General features: G+C 54.2%; 1 protein-coding gene across 1 annotated transcript; it reads left to right on the top strand.

The window, feature by feature from the left end:
• The first annotated feature begins 16,719 nt into the window (after positions 1-16,719).
• SCGB1A1 (secretoglobin family 1A member 1) lies at positions 16,720-20,154 on the top strand. The gene is made up of 3 exons (XM_062197829.1): positions 16,720-16,850; positions 19,497-19,684; positions 20,021-20,154. Exons 1-3 carry the CDS (start codon positions 16,796-16,798, stop codon positions 20,051-20,053), a joined length of 276 nt encoding a protein of 91 aa, XP_062053813.1. The 5' UTR covers positions 16,720-16,795; the 3' UTR covers positions 20,054-20,154.
• The last annotated feature ends 555 nt before the right edge of the window (positions 20,155-20,709 follow it).

Here is a 20,709-nt window from a genome sequence, read left to right as displayed (position 1 = left end):
TGCAGGCAACGGCTTTATCCGCTACGCCACAGCGCCAGCCCGTTATTCCATCTTTAACTTGATATGATACTTGATCAATATTAAATCTCCCATTTTTTTAATGTCCTATTGCTCAGTTTTTTCCAGATCCTGCACCTTTTTCAGTAGCATTGACCAGGGAAGCTGGGGCCCCAGGCACCTGCTCAGTAAATCAGGGTACCCCTAGAGGTGTGAGGGGAGCCTCTGGTTGGACACAGTGGGTGCTGGGTGCCAGGCCGACCATTTCCAGCAGAGAAATTGACGTCCCTTCTGGGCAGAAGCCGAGCAGTGCTGGGCCACGGGATGGACCCGGGCGGAAGATTTGGAAGGGAATTATGTGCTGCGCCCAAGGCCCACAGCCTCACCCAGAAGCTTCAAGAAAGATGACCAGGAGTGGGAAGAGCAGGCGAGGGCCGGTCCAGGAAAGGACTCCTGCCCTCCCTCCCTCCCGGGGAGCTGCCCCTCCCACAGAGGGTGTCTTTTATCCTTCCAGCTCCCCTCACCTTCGGCCTCCCCCAGGGCCTGCTCCCTCACAGTGTGCAAGAGCTACAGCAGAGCCAAGTTTCCAGAAGTGTTTACAAAGCGGCCCAGGTAGACTCCACTCACACCAAATCCAGGAATCAGCACCACGGACCACGGCCAATTCTTCCTTCTTCGTCTGTTTCTGCCGTTCACCTGGGCCCACATGGGTGTCCATGCATGTGCCTCCCAGCGGCCTCACCCCAATACGGACCTTGTGTCCCGTGCTCCCCCAACCTGCACAGCCATCTCTGTCTGCCTTACCTGGCTCTGGCACAGCCACAATCACACACCGGATGCTTAGCAACTGCTCTCAGACGGAAAGAGTCAGGACTCGGGGTGGGACGGTCTCCCCGCACACAAGGCCCCCAGTCCTTGCCCGGATGTACCAATGCAATGCACCTGCTGTCTGGGTACCTGGCAGCATGCAAGCGCACTTTCAATCGCCACCAACTCTACTGTTACATGAAAAGATGCCAACATTGCTTCCTGCCTCACCACCATGGCTAGCGCCTGACACCCCTGCCTGACCCCAGGGGGCACCATCATCCTCCCCCCTCACCCTGCCTTTCCCAGAGTCAGCTGCCATGGCAGGTGGCAGGCGGCGGTCAGCCCCAGCAGAGCTGCCTGTGAGGGCTGGCATGGGCAGGACAGGGACCAGGCTCCAGAACACCACTCTGGCCCTTCCAGGAACCCCACGCCCACCCTCAAAGAGTAGATCGCTGAATACCGTCCCGGTATTCAGCTCCCGGCTGCTGTGAGCTCGGCCCTAACCCCCTTGGCTTTCAAGACTGCAGGTGGCCACCCCACTGCCTGCAGCGTGCAAGAGGTTCCACAATTCCCTTTCCAGACCAGAAACGGTTTCCCGCTTCCTGCCCTGCCCCCCCCCCCATCAGTGTTCAAAGGAAGAATGAGCGTAGGCTCTGGGGGTTGTAATGAAGGTTTATTACTTTGTGGTGCACGGCAGGTGGCATGCCTTAGCTTCATTTACTGAGCCCCTGGCCCTCCTCAGAGTCACCAGCCGGCGGCTTCTACATTGGGATCTCTGTGCCCTGGACCCCAAAGCTGCTCTGACCGTTCAGACAGGTGAGCCTGGTACCTGACCCCCAGGAACCAGGCTGCTCCCAGGTGGAGCAAGGCCCTGCCCTCTGACACCACACAGAGGAGAGCCCCAGTTTCACATGTTCTCGTTGACAAAACACTTCCACATTTATTTCTGCTTTGTGGAGTGGACAGGGCGGAAATCCTCTTCCCGTTTTCCAGACAGAGCCCTCGACGCTCAGAGCCTCTGAGAGCCTTGCCCGGGCCGCGCAGCCAGGAAGTGGCCAACAGAGGCTTCAGAACCAGCTCTGCTTCATTCCGAGCCCAGAGCTTCTTCCCCAGCACTGAGCTGGGTCACAACAAGTTAAGCGCAGCCCCCGTCTCCAAAAAGACACTCAGATGCCAAAGGAATTAGAGACAGGCGCACAGTGAAAGCCAGACGCCCTGCCCCTCGCCTCTGGACTGGCTCCCAGGAAAGGGAGGACAGCTGGCTGGGTGCGGCCCTGCAGCAGCCCTGCCCATGAGCTCACCTCCTGGCAGGCAGAGCTGCTCACTGAGGAAGGCCTGGTGAGCCCTCCCAGGGCTGGGCCAGGCCTCAGGGCTGCTCCGCGTCAGGGTCAGAACGAGGAGTGTCCGAGGCCAACCTTTAACTCTCTCCAACCTTACCCCAGCCTGCACACCAGATGCTACACCCATTGTTCAGATGAAAAAGCTAAGGCCTGGAGAAATGTGACTTTCCAAGCTAGCAAGTAGGGATGTGGGGGCATGAGCTTATGGCTGTGGGACTGCAGTTTCAGGCAAGCCTTGGAGGGGTGACACCAGCACCCCAGGGGGGGGCAGTCTTCTGTTGGCCTCTGCTTATAGCTGGAGACCCAGGCCCACAGCCATGTCCAACCAATATTTATCAGGAAGGCTGGGTTACAGTCTATGCTGCAGGCAAGGGTGCCTGGCCAGGGCAGACTCACCCTGAGACCTGGACAAACAGCCAGCCCTGTCCACCCCACCAGCCCAGGGCCAGGGCCTGCTATTCCCATGGTCCAGTTCACTGGGTCAGGGGCCACTTGCCCTTGCTGCCTCCTCGTTTCTGGGAGAGGGGTCAGCTCCCAGTCTCTGGCCCAGGCTCTGCTAGCAGTGTCTCCAGCAGGTCAGAATCTGGGGGAAGATGAGGGTGCCCAGCTCCAAGCAAGTACGAGGGGCCAGGTGGAACAAGGTGGGAGGTGAGAACCTGAGGACAGAGAGGGGGAACCCGCTGCACACGGTCCCCCGCGGGGCCATTCCTCGGGCCGATTCTGCAGCCCACGTGATAAGAGGCTTGTAGGGCCAAGGGCAGAGCCAGGCCAAAGCAAGGGGAGGCGGAGGCCTGCATGGGCAGTGTGAGGTGGAATCCAAGCTCCTGAGCCCCAGCAGAGGGTCTGTTCCCATTCGTTTATCAAACATAATGACAGCCATGACCACAAAGCAGAAATAACATGAAACCAAGCCCCACCCCAATCCCAGCCGGCCCTGCAGTGCCATGCTGCCCAGCTCGGAGCTCACAGAGCTTCTAAAAGACCCAGCGACTCGGATTCTGCAAGGGGGCCTGGCTTGCCCTCCTCCCCACACCCCAGCCAACCCTGCCCTCCTCCCAGCAGCAGGCGGCACACTTCCTCTCTTGCAGGCACAGCGTCCCTGACCCCACTTCAGTGCCTTTTGTGGAGTCCCATTGCCGGCCAGGTCAAACCCAAAGGCCCCTTTGGCCCTGAGGCCCTGAGCCACACAGCACACACAGCTCCGCTCGGCATCACCCACGAGCTTCTCGTGCGTGCTGCTCCCCAGGCCACCAGTCTCCACACCCTCTCCCTCTCCCTTCCGCCCAGGTGCTCCTTGCCTGTCTCTCCCCAGACTGTGCCTTGAAGGCCACCATCACCCGTGGTCCTCTCACATCCTTCATCTCTCCTCCTGGCAATGTCGCCGCTGCAGTTCACATCTGTCTCTCATCCTAGACAGTGCTTTGGCACACAGTAGGCCCTGCACATGTGTGTGCTGGACCAAAGACAGTGGAAGGAGGCCCCCCAGCCTCTCGCAGCTCAGACCTGGCTACTTCCATCCACCAGACCCTCCTGAAAGTCACCTCCTCCAGGAAGCCTTCCGTGCCCACTGGAAGTCGTCTTTTCCTCCTCAGAGCATTTCTTCAGGGACTTGCCATGGTCACGTTTGTCCCTCTGTGTCCCCATATGATTGTGAGATCCTTGCAGCAGCACCAAGTCTCTGGGCCCAACCAATAACAGTCCCTGACCCTCTCCAGCCTAGGGCACTCTCCAACACCCGCACTGGGGTGGGGGAAGTTTGACTTCCTCTTATCATTTAATGAACTCTGACATCCCATCTGATCTGAGAGCTGGGGGCCTCCATTAGCCACAGTTAGCTGGGCAAGACCTCTGAAGAGAAGAGAAAAGCCGTCCAAACTTCCTGCAATTCTTCTAAATACTCACAGATGGCCATCCCTCCGTATCCCTGGGGGATTGGTTCCAGGCCCTCCAAGGACACCAAAATCCACGGATGCTCCAGTCCCTTCTAAGAAACAGCATAGCATTTGCTTAGAATCTCTGCACACCCTCCTGTGTACTCTAAATCGTCCCTAGGTGATTGTGATACCGAACACAATGCATGTGCGCCATAAACAGCTGTTATACTGCCTTGTTTCCGGAATGATGACAAGGACAAAGTCTGTGTTCATTACAGCCCCAGAGTTCTGGTTTGAATACGTTGCACCTGCTGTTGGTTGAATTTGCAGATATGGAAGCCAAGGGTACAGAGGGCCGACGGCATTTGGCACTGTGTGGATTGTGGAGGAGACAGAGCCCCAGCAGCGTCCAGCCTACCGCCCTGGCCTTAGGCCCTGTGATTCACTTTCGCCTGAAGTCACCGGCAGGTCTCCCGTGGGTGGATTCAGGATGCCAGGAAATAGGATAACAGAGAGTGTGCAGCCCTCAGGCCCAGAGACTGGCTGTGGAGATGCCTCGGTCAGACAAGCGGCAGTTGTAAGCAGAGGACAGAAAGACACAGAGACAGGACCTAATTAGATCAGCCAAGATTACATTGTAAAATGTATTTAGTAACTCGGACTACAGAGAAGTATGACACAGAAATGCGAGGGTGACATTTACAGTAATTGTCTTCAGTTTGCCAAATTCTCCCGGTCTCTTCCCAGCCTTCAAAATTTGCATATCTCGTCCTATGCAGCCAACTTTTATTGAAAATAACATGACAAAGGATGAAGTGAAAAAAGACAGAGGCTCCTCTGTCACCACCCCAGAAAGGGAACTGGAAAAGACAGGTGCTAGGGGTGGGCTGGGGCGTAAAGGGCCAGACTCAGCGCAGATCCACCCAGCAATGGGATGCGGAGCCTGGACACGATGATGATGGGTGGGGGGGTCAGCGCGGGGCTCTGTTTGCCTCTGGTCAAGGCAGACAACTGGGACGGAAGCTGCAGGTAAAGGGAGCAGCAACGTGGGGCAGGCGAGTGGCCAACCCAGCAAGGGGGTGTACAGGGTAGGTCTGGGGTCAACGTCCCAGGGTTTAAATCCCAGCTCCTCCGCTTGCTGACCAGGAAGTCTTGGACAACATTCTAAACCCTGATTTCTCCATCTTTAATTTTTTTTTTTAAATTTACTTGAAAGGCAGAGAGATGACAGAGACAGACAGAAAGAGATCTCACTGGGGCCAGCACTATGGCAGAGCGGGTTAAAGCCCCAGCCTGCAGTGCGGGCATCCCATATGGGTGCCTGTTCGAGTCCTGGCTGCTCCATTTCTGATCCAGCTTCCTGCTATGGCCTGGGAATGCAGTAGGAGACAGCTCAAGTTCTGGGGCCCCTGCACCCATGTGGGAGACCTGGAAGAAGCTCCTGGCTCCTGGCTTCAGATCAGCTCAGCTCTGGCTGTTGCAGTCCTCTGGGGAGTGAACTTTTGGATGGAAGATGCCCCCCACCCTGGCTCTACCTCTCTCTGTAACTCTGTCTTTCAAATAAATAAAAATAAGTCTTGAAAAAATAAAAATAAAAAAAGAAATAGATCTCCCATACAATGGTTCACTCCCCAAAGCCTGCAACAGCCAGGTCTGAGCCAGGCCGAAGCCAGGAGTCTGGAACCCCATCCAAGTCTCAATGTGGGTAGCACAGGCCCAAGTGCTTGGGCCATCATCTAATGCCTCCTCAGACCATTAGCAGGAAGCTGGATTAGAGGCAGAGTGGCCGGGACTTGAACTGGTTCTCTGGTACAGGATGTGGATGTCCCAAAGACGGCTTAACTCACTGCCACAACGCCCACCCTTATAACGCTCTCCTTTGTGTCTTTACCTCTGTGTCATGTCTCTCCCTCCAGAATGTAAGCCCCTCCCTCAGCTCCCATTGATTCTCCAGGGCCCAGTCACGCAGTGAGTGCTTCCTAAATATTTATTGAATGAGTGAGTGGGACTCTGAACCTTTGACCCACTCGCCTCATTGGCAGGTGTCCTGTGAGCCTTGGTGCAGTGGACTTAGCCGTCCATGCCTGGCACGTGCTAAGCACTCAGCATCTGCGTCCAGCACCACTCGTGAGGCCAGGTGCACTCAGCTGTCTTGCCTTGTCTTGCCTTCGGCTCATTCCTACCTGCGTCCCCTCCGCACCTGCTGAAATCCTTCTAACCGTCAAGACCCCGCCCACTGGGTCATTGTGGAACAGGCTGCTTTGACTGCCGCTTGTCTGACCTAAGCGTCTCCACAGCCAGCCTCTGGGCCTGAGGGCTCTGTTATCCCCCTTCCCGGCATGCTGACTCCACTGGGAGAAGACCCACCAGTGACTCCCGCGGAGAGCCAATCGCAGCCAGCACTGGCTGTCGTCAGCGTGATGACAGGCCCGTTGGCTCTGTTCAGCTCAGAGCATATATATGTGCCCTGAACGGACTTTGCTCCTAAGACACTGGATGTATTCAGAGCCGGATGGGAAATGAGAGACAGAGCCACACTCTACGCTTCAAAACAGCAAGAAGGTTCCTGGACTCAGCCCTGAACCCAGGTTCGAGTCCTGGCTCTGACCCTCTAATGAGCTACAACCCCTCTCCAAGCCTGTGGTTCCCCACCCTGGGGCAGAGGGTGGAGCCAGCCTGCCCTAGGTCTGCCCCAGCCCCTCCAGCTGCCAGACCGCTGTCCCGGGTTCCTGCAAGTTCAGATTTGGGGCAGGGCAGCCCCGTGGAACCTCCCAAACCATCCTCGTGCTGTGGGAAACAATTGACCCATTTTTTTCCCCTCTTATTTTCCTTCCCTCTCTTAGCTCTTCCCCTGCTTCAGGCAGCTAAAGCAGCCCCAAGGCTGTGACAGGGAAGGCAAAGAAAGGGAGAGCTTGTCCTGGTGATGGCTGCTCAAAAGCCTCTGCCTGGGCAGGAGGGGAAAGGCTTCCAGAGCCCCTGCCATACCCCCAGACAAAACAAGGAGGCCCAAGGCGGCCCGGAAGTAAAGAGCAGGTGTCACTGAGAGCTGATGGTACCTGTGGAGGCTGGAGTACTTTGTCCACTGCAGGTGCAGGTTGGGGCAGATTTTAAAGCAATGATAAAATCCACTGAATGTGGTCAGCTTTTTTCATCACCATATACCTGCGACGCCCTACACTGTGAGCAGCCAAAATCTCCTACCTGGACAATTCCCTTCGGTTCTAAAGATTTGCTGCAGCTACTGTCAGGTTCTAATAATGTGCATACAAAAAGTTCAATCAATTATCACATATTTATGACTTGTTTTTTTTAGATTTATTTATTTATTTGAAAGTCAGAATTACACAGAGAGAGAAGGAGAGGCAGAGAAAGAGAGAAAGAGGAGAAAGAGAGAGAAGAAAGAGAGAGAGGTCTTCCATCTGCTGGTTCACTCCCTAACTGGCCGCAATGGCAGGAGCTGTGCCGATCAGAAGCCAGGAGCCAGGAGCTTCCTCTGGGTCTTCCCATGCGGGTGTAGGGGCCCAAGGACTGGGCCATCTTCTACTGCTTCCACAGGCCATAGCAGAGAGCTGGATTGGAAGTGGAGCAGCCAGGACTCGAACCAGCGCCCATATGGGATGATAGCACCGCAGGCGGCGTCTTTACCTGCTACGCAGCACTGGCCCTGTGACTTGTTTTTAAATAAATATCCCATTTTACACAGAAATTATTACTGGGGCCAACATTGTGGCACAACGCTGACATCCCACAGGGGAGTGCCAGCTAGAATCCCAGTTGCTCTGCTTCCAATCCAGTTCCCTGCTAATGCACCTGGGAAAGCAGCTGAAGATGGCCCAAGTCTTTGAGCCCTGTGCCCATGTGGGAGACCTGAATGGGGTTCCAGGCTCCTGGCTTCGGCCTGGCCCAGCCCTAATCTTTACAGGCATCTGGGGAGTGAACCAGCAAACGGTGGACTGACCTCTCTCTCTCTCTCTCTCTCTCTCTCTCTCTGTAACTCTAAATAGGAAAAGATTCTTTTAAAAGAAAGAAATTATTTCTAAGAACCGTAGTTATACAGGTGGTCCCCAAGATGTTGCTTCTCCTTTTTATGAATTTATTTGAAAAGTAATTATATTTATGGTGTACAACATGCATTTTTTTAAGATTATTTATTTATTTGAAGGGCAGCATTAGAGAGAGAAAGGGAGAGAGATCTTCCACCTGCTGGCTCACTCCCCAGATGGCTTCTATGGCCAAAGCCAGAAGCCCAGAGCTCATCCAGGTCACCCACGTGAGTGGCAGTGTCTCAAGCCTTTGAACTACCTTCTGCTGCTTTTCCAGATGCATTAGCAGGGAACTGGATCAGAAGCAGGGCAGCCAGGACTCAAACCAGGATTCATATGGGGTGCCAGGTAGTAGCTTATCCCGCTTGGAGACTGAACCCACAGATGAAAGATCTCTTGGGTGCCGGCGCTGTGGCGTAGTGGGTTAAGCCACTGCCTGCAGTGCGGGCATCCCATATGGGCGCCAGTTCGAGTCCCGGCTGCTTCACTTCCAATCCAGCTCTCTGCTATGGCCTGGGAAAGCAGTAGAAGATGGCCCAGTCCTTGGGCCCCCTCACTTGCATGGGAAGACCCAGAAGAAGCTCTTGGCTTCTGGCTTCAAATCAGCATAGCTCTGGCCATTGTGGTCAACTGCGGAGTGAACCAGCAGATGGAAGACCTCTCTCTCTCTCTCTCTCTCTCTCTCTCTCTCTCTGCCTCTCCTTCTCTCTGTGTGTAACTCTAACTTTCAGATATATAAACAAATATTTTTAAAAAAAAATCTCTCACTTTCTGTCACTCTGCCTTTCAAATAAATAAGTAAATATTTTTAAAAATGAAATAAAATAACGAAAGAGCATAATGTATAGTATTTCTGCTTGGTAGGTGTACATGTTAGTCCATACAGAATATATTATACTGAATTTTAATATCTTTGGAGAAAAAATATGTTCTTTTCAGCTGTTATTTGTTATAGAACTAAGAAAAATAAAAAAATAAAACTGTCCAATTTAGTAGTTTCCAGAACTTTACTTTTTGCAGATACTTGGATTTCATAAAAATTCACTTACTGGTTACTGGATAATTTACTTACGTAAGATATTAATAGACCAAACAATAACCAATGACTCAAAGTCCAGCTAGATAAATACACAAACTACTGAGTAAACAGTTGTGTTTTCCTATGCACTTGTGTGTGCTGTAATGTTTGTTTATCTTTGTTGCTGTGAGTTTACACTCACGTACTTGGCAGGGCCCCCCTCACCCCGACAGTGTGGGAGCAGGAAGACTCCTGTATACCCAGGAGTGGCCCTGGGGTGGCAGAGAAAGCAGTGAGCTGAGGCCTGTGGCCAGTGCCCAGGGACGCCCACGAGCAGCCCACGCAGCTGCTGGACAGTGACAAGGGACAGGCTGGTGACAGAAGCTGCCAAGCGCCAGGTGCCCTCAGCAACAGGAAGTCAGGCACAAGCCCAGGAAGGGGGACTCCATCTCCTTAGAGAACAAAAGCTTGAGACTGAAATTACATTTATTTTCGTTATGTTAGTATTATAATATAGTACATATGCATATATGTAATATATATGGTATCACTGCATATGTTATATATAAATATGAGATATAAGTATATATAAGTGGCTATATATAACTACATAAAAATAGCTATAAAAATAGAAAAGATAGATGATTGATAGGCAGATGATAGGTAAATGATTGATAGGTAGATGATTGATAGTGACTGATAGATGACAACGATAGATGGATAAGACAGATGATAGGTAAGTGATTGGTGAACAGATGATAGATGACAAATGTTCTTTTTCATTTTGGGAACACCTGTGTCTGAGGACCCTGTATTGCCCCCCTACATGCAGATGACCCAAAAGTAATGAGGTGGGGCCGGTGCTGTGGTGCAGCAGGTTAAAGCCCCAGCCTGAGGCTCTGGCATCTTATGTGGACCCTGGTTCAAGTCCCAGCTGCTCCACTTCACATCCAGTTCCCTGCTGGTGTGCCTGGGAGAGTAGTGGAGGTTGGCCCAAGTGGTTGGGCCCCTGCCATCCACATGGGAGACCCGAGGAAGCTCCTGGCTTCAGCCTGGCCCAGCCCTACTCATTGCAGCCATTTGAGGAGTGTGCCAGAGGATGGAAGACCTCTCTCTCTCTCTCTCTCTCTCTCTCTCTCTCTCTGCCTCTGTCTGTAACTCTGCCTTTCAAATAAATAAAATAAATCTTTAAAAAAATAAAATAAAAAAAAAAAACAGGAGTGAGGTGCCCAGAGAGGACAGAATCGGGCTATTGGCTGGTGAGGCAGGGCCAGGGGCTCACCAGGCTCCTCTGGGTAGAAGCTCACTGGGTCTCAGACTGAGGGCCAGAAGGACCCCAAGGTGTCGACCCCTGCCTGTGTGTGCAGCTGCAGCCCTGCAAAGCCACTCAGCCGGCCAGCAGCTGCCCCCTGTCTGCAGCTATATCAGCTCATCCTCCCCTGGTGACCCAGAACAGAGCTGTACAGTCCACCCTCCCTAATCCATGAGTGGGGACACGCTCCGGGCAGGGGAGGTGGGAGAGGGCGGACAGGCAGGGAGGGCAGGACACGGGTGAGTCAGCACAGAACAAAGAACTGCAGAAGTCAGCAACCGTGAGAGCGGGCGCCCTGGGAAAGCCCAATGAGTGACTTTGTCGCTCTGCTCCCAACCCCCGATTCCGCTGCCCAAATCCCCGGGTTGCCCTACACAATGGAAGGGAACCAGTTTCCATCCTGCAGAACAGGGACTTCCATCAACTTCACCGTCTCCACCCCAGAACAAAGAACCTGCCGGGTGTGCCAGGTGCCCTGACCTGTGGAAGGCACATCTCAGAGCCCCATGCCTGCCGGGCTGGGGAGCCAAGCAGTGCCCGGAGCTGCCCCCACCCTCCCTGAAATGCTTGGGTTCTAGAAACAGCAAAACCTGGGTCATTTCACACCTGGGTACAGCTGGCAGCAGGAGGAAGGGGTGACAGGTGCCCACAGGATGCCACTCTGCTGTCCACGAGGACACAGGCGCTGGGTGGATGTAACCATCTCTGCAGACTCTCAGTAGCCACTCTGGTTTGTGGGCTGATGGACAAACTGGGAAACGGATCAATATTTATCTATAGTCCCTTGCCTCTATATGTGCTGCCGAAGCGAGCACAATATATTCCCTTGCCTCTGAAACCTTGCCCTTCCTACCTCCCCAGGCCTGCCTTAGCACCAAGGCTTCCAGGCTTGGAAGAGGTGACACAAACAAAGAGCGGGCACCCATCTAAATCCAAGCATGTCTCCCAGAGAAGGAGTCCCCAGGGCAGGAGAGATCTACAAGGGGACAGATACCTGCTCTGCTTGGGAGTTCTTTCCTGAGCAAGCACTGAGCCGGCCACCCAGGCTGCAGGGAGGGAGTTGGACTGTACAGCTTGCCCCAGGAGGTGGCCCCATGAGCTGACCCAAGCCTCATTAGTCCTCCTGCAGCGGCCAGCCAGATACAAGGGCTCAGAACATCCTACTCAAGGCCAACCTGTTTTCTGGGCCATGCCAGGACTTGCAGCAAGCCAACTGCCAGCACAGGCTGTGCCCAGCTCCTGCCCAAAAGGATAGGCCAAGCTCTGAGCCTAGGGGAGAACATCTGGTCCCCGTCGCTTCCTTGTAGCAGATATGGGCTGGGGGCTGCTCCTGGCCCAATGCCTCACACCCACTATCGCCACCAGACATCTAAGTAGGGACCTGGACCTGGGGTTGCTGAGGGGTACTGAGCATGACTTGACAGGGTGCACCCACACGTGCACCCACACATGCTCCATGCATGGAAAAGGGCAGCACATCTAGGGTCTCACAGTCCCCCGAGCCAAGCGAGGCTTCCAGGTCCCTGGGCACCCTGCCACCTCCACACTCTGGGCGAGGCACTTTCTTATAGGCTGGTCATGACCAAGATGATCACAGCTGGAACCTGGGGTGAGCAGGTTCAGAGCAGCCTTCCCAGCCACTCCCCAGCTGTGGCCAGCAAAGCTCCAGCAACCCCAGAGGGTGGAGGGAGTGGGGGACAAGGCACCCACAGAACGAGGTGTAGCCGATTGCATGGATTGAGGGGGCTGGAAGTACCTGCAGGAGCCGTGCCAATTCACTGCCACCCCCACTGTGCCAGTGATGGGGTGGCTTGTCTCCCTCCAAAAGAGTGGCCCATGTGTAGCCAGAAACGCCAGCTCCCAGCCCTCGCCGTACACTCAGGAAGGCTTGCAGGGTCCAGCCTGGGACTCACAGTGTGGGGTTTAAGGACTTGAGGAGCTGGGGTCGTGCTCTCAGCCTTGACTGATACTTTCTGCCTCACTGACCCATGTGAGGAGCTTGGCAGGATCTTGGGGCTGGGGAGAGAAACACTCACCACTGCCCCAGGGTTCTCCCAAGGGCCAGGGCTGGATGAGCCTGTCTGGGACACTTGGAGGTGGTGATCAAAGGCCACCCAGAACCAGGATGGACCTTCAGCCTCCACCAGCTGAGCCTGGAAAGTCACAGGCCCCAGGAACAGCACAGCCAGGGACGCTCCTAACCGGCAGAAGCACATGGAACACGTCTTCTTTCATTGGATGGCAGAGGAGGGGCAGGGAGAGGAGAGAGGGCCCAAGAATGAAGTTGGAAGAGCCAGGGAGGCAGGGAAGGGACTTGCGGACAGAAACAAGACCAGGATGCACTGGCCCCAGCCACCCAGCCTTGGAGAGGAGCACATGGAATTCTCTGTGGGGAGAAACTGTGCAGTCTTTCACGCCCGAGGAGCCATCTCTGTGACCCTAGCACAGCCACTGGGCTGTGACACCTGGTGGTCACGCCAGGAAGCACCCATTGTTTAACAAGGAGGCTCCCTCATTCTACAACCCAAAGACCGCACACAAAACACTCCTTGGCGTTCCAAGCTGTCCTCCAGGACAACCTCGGTATTCTTGCCATAATCTCACCCATCAATCCAGGCCCTAGGGTCAGGCCAGGGGCACGGGAGTCAGCTAAACCTAGGAGTTATTTGATGGGTACAGATGGGCATTTCAGGAACAAAGAGAAAGCTCCCTCTAAGGTCCCAGCCCTGCAGTGTTTGCCCAGATCCTCTGCTGCCAAGTCACTCATGTGTAGACTCGAACAAGGAAACTGCTTGTGCACAGGCAATCTGGAGATGTGCAAATGCTTGGGCAGCCAGGACTGGAACGAGTGTTCCAATATGATATGCAGGCATTGCAAGCAGTGGCTTAACCCACTGAACCACACCTGCTCTAGTTTTGTGTTCTGTCTTTTGTCTTTTTTTTTTTTTTTAAGATTTATTTATCTGAAAGTCAGAATGACAGAGAGAGAGGGAGAGACAGACAGATCTTCTAACGGCTGATTCACTCCCCAGATGGCCACAGCAGCCAGGGCTGGGCCAGGCCAAAGCCAGGAGCCTAGAATTCCTTCCAGGTTTCCCACATAGTCGGCAGGGGCTCAAGTACTTAGGCCACTTTCTGCTGCTCTCCCAGGCACATTAGCAGGGAGCTTCATTGGAAGCAGAGCAGCCAGGCCTCAAACTGGTACTCCAACAAGGAACGCCAACATGGCAGGGAGTAGCTTAACCCACTGTGCCACAATGCCAGCCCCTAGTTCTTTCTCTTCAAAATTTTGTTTTGAATCAACAATATGTTTTTACACACCCAAGTGGGACAGATGTTGCAGCATAGCCAACACTTAGATTGCCCACATCCCATATCAGAGTGCCAGTTCAAGTTCTGACACCTCCACGGTTGATCCAGTTTCCTATCAATGCAACCTGGGAGGCAGCAGATGATGGCCCAATGCTTGGGCACCTGCTACCCATGTAGGAGCCCCAGATAAAGTGCCAGACTCGGGCTTCAACCTGACCCAGCCCCAGGCATTGCAGCCATTTGAAGAGTGAAGCAGAGATTGGAAGATAAATCTTTCCAAAAAACACCTAGGAAAAGCACAAAGGAAAAAAAAGTATCAGTCTTGTTCTCCCCTCCATGTACAAGCAAACCCAGACACAGAGTCCTTTTGCTCCTTTCCACTCCGTTCACTCTGTTCTATGCCTTGTTTTTCACTCTGCAGCCTGCGTTGGCAATCATCTCATTATCAGTTCAGAAGATCTTTCTTCCCTGTCTTCTCAGCCACGTCATAGGGGCACACAGTAATTCACCTGGCAAGTCCTGATTGGTGGATAGTTTAGAACCCGTGCTCTTAACTACGTGTCTCCATGGCCTGCAAACAGCACATGACACAAAGGCCTTGTTCATTGATTCGTTCCAAGGTGCCTGTTTAGTGAACATCAGGTACTTGGCTTTGTGGGGCCAATCAAGCGAAGGATTCATGCCAGTAAAATACCGTATGGTGGGTCGGCTAACCAAAGGGGTGGGGACAGGTGCACAGTGAGAGCTGTCGCTGGCAGCATCGCCCATCATACTGGGCTTCCTGGGCTTTCATTCTCAATCTTGCTCCTCCCGAGACTTCTCTATGTCCCAGAGCAGCTCCGAGCAAGCCAGGGTCATCGCATCAGAAATGAACTCAGACCACATCACCCCCTGACTTAATAAACGCTTCTGGAGTTTCCACCTCTCTGAGCACAAGGCCTTGGGTGATCTCACCCCTCCCCATCCTGTACAGACTCTTCCCCCAGATGCAAGGAGCACTCTCTGCTCCTCAAGCCCCCCAGGGTCCTCTCCATCTAGGGCCTTGGTGCTGGGTCTCCCCTTCCCAGAATCCTCTCCATGCCACCTGCTCGGGAAGGCCACCTAAGAAGGTCTCCACCTTTCTCCATCCTGACACTCTGCTCAGTTCCCCTGTAGCATGACCAGCAAGCTGTAATTACATCATATGCTTAGTCCTTTGCTTGTCTGTCTCCCCCACCCCCTCAAAGTGGAGCTTCATGGTGGCAGGGGTTTGGGTTTGATTCGGCCATCACTACATCCCTGTCGGGAACACAGATGCTGAAATGAAGTTTTGGGTGCACAGCTGTTATTAGGAAGGGGTCAGCCCCTGTGAAGCAAGGAGGCGGAAGCAGACTGGGCACAGGGGAAAACTACAGTGTGACACAGGCTCAGCAAAATCTTAGCCAACCAGGCAGAGACCCCTGAAGGTGTCCACCTGGTGCCGAAACACCCAGGCTTTTTTGTGTCATCTTCCTGTTGGGCCACCAGTTAGGAGCAGCCCTAGGAAGGGTGTGACCTTGACCAAACAGTTCTCTGCAGCTGGGGTGGCTGGCAAGTGTGAGGCTCTCTGCTGACCATAGTTCTCACAGGCTCTCCAAGCAGTGCCTCCCCCACATCCACCCCAATGTCCCACTCCCAGCACAGTGCCCGGCACACAGTAGGTGCTCAGCATTTATTGAATGGGTGGATGGTTGGATATGTGATTGAGCTTTGAAATACAAATAAGACTGGGAGAAGCAGACATGGCAGGAAATGTTTGTTCTAGGCATAAGTCTTAGCTTGTGCAAAGGTAGAAAAGTATGAAAAATACATGAAATATTCCTAAATATTGGTAAGATCAGGTTAAACCACCATGCAGGGGAGCCAATGACTGAAGCTCAAATGGTAGGCAGGGGCCAGTGGGTAAGAGCCGTGTAAATTACACCTGAGTTATCTCATCCTGCTGGAGAAAGAGTTTCAAAGAGAAGAACAACATGACCAGTGGGTTTTGGAAAGATCATCTCGATGACCTTACAGAGAAGGTCAGAGGAAGGCAAAGTGGGAGGCCAGAGGCCAAGCAGGCGTTGAGTCCACAAGGTCAAGCCAGGCGTTAAAGGCCTGGGCGTTGGAGACGAGAGAAAGCACGAGGCGCGGCCAGCAGAGGCAAGAGCAGGGCTGAGGTCAAAGCCTGGGAACCACCACCACTCAAAAACGGTCAGGGACGAGCAAACATCTGAAGAGAACAAGAAGAAATGGTCAGCGAGGGAAAACAGGAAAAGAACCGAGCCGTGGGAAAGCAGGGGAGAGAATGGCTGAAGGAGGAAACGGCCAAGAGGGTCAAGGCCATTAGGAGGTCAGGGTGATAAGGACTGCAGGTGCCCATCGAAGAGGCCCTTGGAAGGGCAGAGCTTGAGGGCATTTCTAGGCCACAGCAGACCCAGCCCGGGCAGGGCATTGGCTCGGCCAGGTATGGGGTTTGGGTCTTCGGTGGGTGCTCTGGGGAAGTCCTTTTTCCGTCCACGTGTTCAGGCCAGGGTGTCCTCCAGGTCTGACCACAGCAATGCTCTGAACCCAGTGACCTTCATGGCTCAACGTCCAGCCACCTTCCTTGGAGGGGGGAAGCAGAGGAGCCCAGTGCAGCCGCAGGATCCTGGGTGCTCCTGTCCTGTCTCGGCCACTTGGACCTCAGCTTCTCCTGGGGTGACAGGACACATGCTTGCTTCTGTTGGTCTGGGCTGCCCCAATGCCCTGGTTCAAAAGGAAGCCGCAGGTGGCCAGGTCACCACGCCCTCGGGTGCGGGCACCCCTTGCCACCTCCCCCCACACACAAGACTCCGGGCTCTCCCTCCCCCCGAGGGACCCATTGTGTGAGTTCAGTTTCAATAGGGACGGAAACTGGATTGAGAAAAGGGAATGTTTACTTATCCCACCAAGCCAATGCCCAAGTAAATATTGCAGTCAAGTAAGTGGAGCCCAGGCCCTGCCCTCTTCTATCTGGGCACTGCCCGGAGAATACAAAAAGGCACCTGACGGCTGTCTCCCCCAAGATCACTGGATCCAGAGCCAGCCCCGAGCCTTCCCATTCTGCCACCATGAAGCTCACCATCACCCTCGCCCTGGTCACCCTGGCTCTCCTCTGCAGCCCTGGTGAGTGCCCAGCGTCCCTTTCCCCCACACAACCCTCTCCACCACCCACTTCTGCTCGGAGGAAGGGGTGAGCTGCCTGTGCCCTCCCTGCAGCAGCTGGCAGGGCCTGAGAACGTGGGCTTTCGGAAAATGGGGTCTGGTGAGCGATCCCACGTTGAGAACTTGGGGAGGGCCCTGCGGCTGTAAGGAAACCAGAAAGGATGCCCTCTTCCACATCCAACAACCTCCGCGTTCCGGGCAACAGGACAGGCTGGAGGGAGGGAGGAGGCCCCTGCGGGTGAACAGTGCAACAGCAAGTGGGAGAAGAACACAGTCTCTCAAAGCCCAGACTCGTGCAGACCCCAAGATGCCCAGGGACCACTGGGGTCTCCGCCCGACTCTGGCAGCCACAGGGCCGGAAAGGGGAGCTGCAGAGATGGACACCCCCAAAAGAAACCCAAGCCAAGGCACAGCTTCCCGGTCTGGGCGTAAAGGACAATTCCAGAAAAAGGATCTTCCCTTTGGGACAATGCCAGCCCAGAGTGCAGTTTTCTAAACAATTCTGTTCTCTGCGAAAAGGGCTGCGAGTCTCCAAGTGGCTGCTGCTGTTGCTAGGAGGAAAGGAATGGGAAAGGAGAAAGCAGGGAGGGAGGCAGCGGAGAAGAGGGGAGGGCTCACATCTCCCTCCGAGCGCCCCGCCATTTGGGAAGGAGGTTCCCTAACTCGGCTCTTCACTCTGCATCAGCCTCTTCCACTCCCATCCGAAAATGCTGTTGCTGTTGTTATTGTTGTTGTTTTCATCAACAAACCCCAACGGAAAGTTTCACACAACTCCTAGATGTGAGTTTGACGACCCTGGGGGATTGGAAAAACCAAACCGAGAGGGAGCGGGAACAACTGCTTGGCAGAGAGCGTTACTTGTTTCTCCGGTGGGAAATGACATCATTTGGGGCTGAAATGTATGAATTAGAAAGTCTGGGTGCCGAGTATAGAGGTGGTGACTCAGGAGGACAGGACTGAACCACACACCCCCCCTCTTTTATTAAAAAATATTTTATTTATTTGAGAGGTAGAGTTACAGAGAGAGGGAGAGACAGAGAGAGAGAATCTTCCATCTGCTGGTTCACTCCCCAGTTGGCCGCAGTGGCAGAGCTGGGCCGATCCAAAGCCAGGAGCCAGGAGCTTTTTCTGGGTCTCCTACGTAGGTATAGGGGCCCAAACACTTGGGCAGTTTTCCACTGCTTTCCCAGGCCATAAGCAGAGAGCTGGATCGGAAGAGGAGCTGCCGGACATGAGCTGACATCCATACGGAATGCTGGTGCTGCAGGCGGAGGCTTAGCCTACAATGCCACAGCACCAGCCCTGGACCCTGGACTGAAACCCTTTAAGGGGTGGATCAGGGACACAACACCCATTCATGTACTTTTGTGTGCACACATGTAATAACGTCTATTCTTAACCCTTTGACGTACACCTCTTTTCTTTCTTTTTTTTTTTTTTTTGACAGGCAGAGTGGACAGTGAGAGAGAGACAGAGAGAAAGGTCTTCCTTTGCCGTTGGTTCACCCTCCAATGGCCGCCGCGGTAGGCGCACTGCGGCCGGCGCACCGCGCTGATCCGATGGCAGGAGCCAGGTGTTTCTCCTGGTCTCCCATGGGGTGCAGGGCCCAAGGACTTGGGCCATCCTCCACTGCACTCCCTGGCCACAGCAGAGAGCTGGCCTGGAAGAGAGGCAACCGGAACAGGATCGGTGCCCCGACCAGGACTAGAACCCGGTGTGCCGGCGCCGCAAGGCGGAGGATTAGCCTAGTGAGCCACGGCGCCGGCCGTCTTTTCCTTCTTACAACCTCATGAGGAGGGGACATCATGCCCATTTTACAGATGATAAAAACTGAGCTACTTACTTAGCACTTTGTAAGATCAAGTAACTCCTGAGGGCATAGTAAGTTGCAAGGTGGATCTGAGCTCTGGAGAGGGTGTGGTTTGGAATGGCCACCCTGAGTAGGGCCTCCAGTCTGAGAGCAGACGTTGAGCTGGCACACGAAGCAGAGAATTCAAAGACAGGGATTTGAGACTTCATGGGAAGATGGAGGCAAATAGAGGTGGGGAATGGTGAGTGTCCCCCCAACCTCAGGGCAGGGACCTGAGAAACACTCACAAGTGGTTGGTCTGTGTCGAGCTGAGCGAACCACAAGGCCCACCACTCACGTGTGCACACCTGTCCCGTGCCAGGTGGGGAGCCCCATGCTGGGCTGGTACCAGCCCCAGCCTGGCTTTGCCACATCCCCTCAGTGACACATGGCTCTGACCACCACGGACCACAGATGACAGGCAAGGTCCTGGTAGGAACCAAAGCTCTCAGTGGCCTCTTCCCAGCCCCACCCTGCATTAAAAATCAGCTCAGCAGCTTCTATTATCAAGACTCCACCCAGAACATGAGCATAAAGAACAAATGGCACCCTGGCCCACGCCAGCCCAGGAAGTCCAGGGAAGGCTCAGGCCAACCGCAAAAACACCAGCTGTAACCTAGAGAGAATTCACCCAGCGCTCAGAGCACCAGCAGAGCCGATTCCCCCTCCCCGTCCATGAAAAGCTGTCCAGTCTCAAACTGACTGACGAGCCTGGCTGTGCGCCCCTGGTTCCCGGGCTTCTCCTGCTCTGTTCTCAGCATCTGCAGACATCTGCCCGGGATTTGCCCACGTCATTGAAAACCTCCTCCTGGGCACGCCCTCCAGTTACGAGACATCCCTGAAGGAATTCCAACCTGACGACGCCATGAAAGACGCAGGGATGCAGATGAAGAAGGTGTTGGACACCCTGCCCCAGACGACCAGAGAGAACATCATAAAGCTCACGGTAACCAGCGCCTGTTGCCCACGCCACCTACAAGTGGCTTCCCAAGCCCCTCAGCTGTGGTCTCATCCCACGCTGAGACCCTTTCCTAACCCAGAGAAAAGACTTGCAATACCAACGTCCCCGTAGTACCAATGTCCTCACGGGCACAGCCACCTCTCCAGGCATTTCCCCTTACCCGTTTCTAAAATGGCTTTTTGAGAAGAAGAAAAAAAAAATGCCCTTACAACCATCATTCCTCCCAGAGTTTACTGGACATCTCCACTGACATTGATGTTTGTGTCTCCACATCTTTGCCTCACCTGCAGCCTCACTGGGGCTTTTATTTCTCTTTTTCAGGAAAAAATAGTCAAGAGCCCACTGTGTATGTAGGATGGAGGAATCCGAGGCCCTGCGGACTGAGAAGCCAGAGATTTCCACCTGCTGAAGCCCCTGCTGCTGCCCCTGGCCCCTTGGGTCCCCCCACCCACCCAACCCAGCCAGCCTTTGCTTTCAATAAACTGCAAGCATCTCACATCCATCGTCCTGAGTTCTTATTTTCCTGCTTGAGGGGGAGAGGCGTGCACCTGGGGGGGAAGGGTAGCCAGGACCCCAGGAAGGCGGCGGAGCCTGCCCTTGGACCCCACGAGGAAACTCTGACGCTTTCCAAAGTCCTTTCCTCTAGGTTTCTGCCATTGGCCACCCAAAAAGCCAAGCCCCCTCCCCTTACATTCTACCACCTACGTCTCAAACACCACCCGCCCAGGTCTGGGCCTAATCCAGGAGCTCTATCTCCATCCTCCAGCTGGGGGCGCTAGGGGCAGGGTCCTAAGGGCCACCCTTGACCATTCAGCTTCCAGTGTGCGAGGTGACCTCTGAAGGGCTTTGGCACCCTCCACTCCCTCCAAGTCCACCGACAGAACCGCCCATCTCTGCCTGTACAACCCCAGCTGGACTCCAGTGCCCTGCAGTGCCTTCTCCACACACCCAGCCCACGCAACCTCTCGGAGCTGCCCACTCTATCCTGCAAAGCTCCCAGTGCTTTCAAC

This window comes from Lepus europaeus, chromosome 7 (assembly GCF_033115175.1).
Source record: "Lepus europaeus isolate LE1 chromosome 7, mLepTim1.pri, whole genome shotgun sequence".
Lineage (NCBI taxonomy): Eukaryota > Metazoa > Chordata > Mammalia > Lagomorpha > Leporidae > Lepus > Lepus europaeus.
The sequence above is the reverse complement of the archived record's forward strand: the minus strand, read 5'-3'. Positions and strand labels throughout refer to the sequence as shown.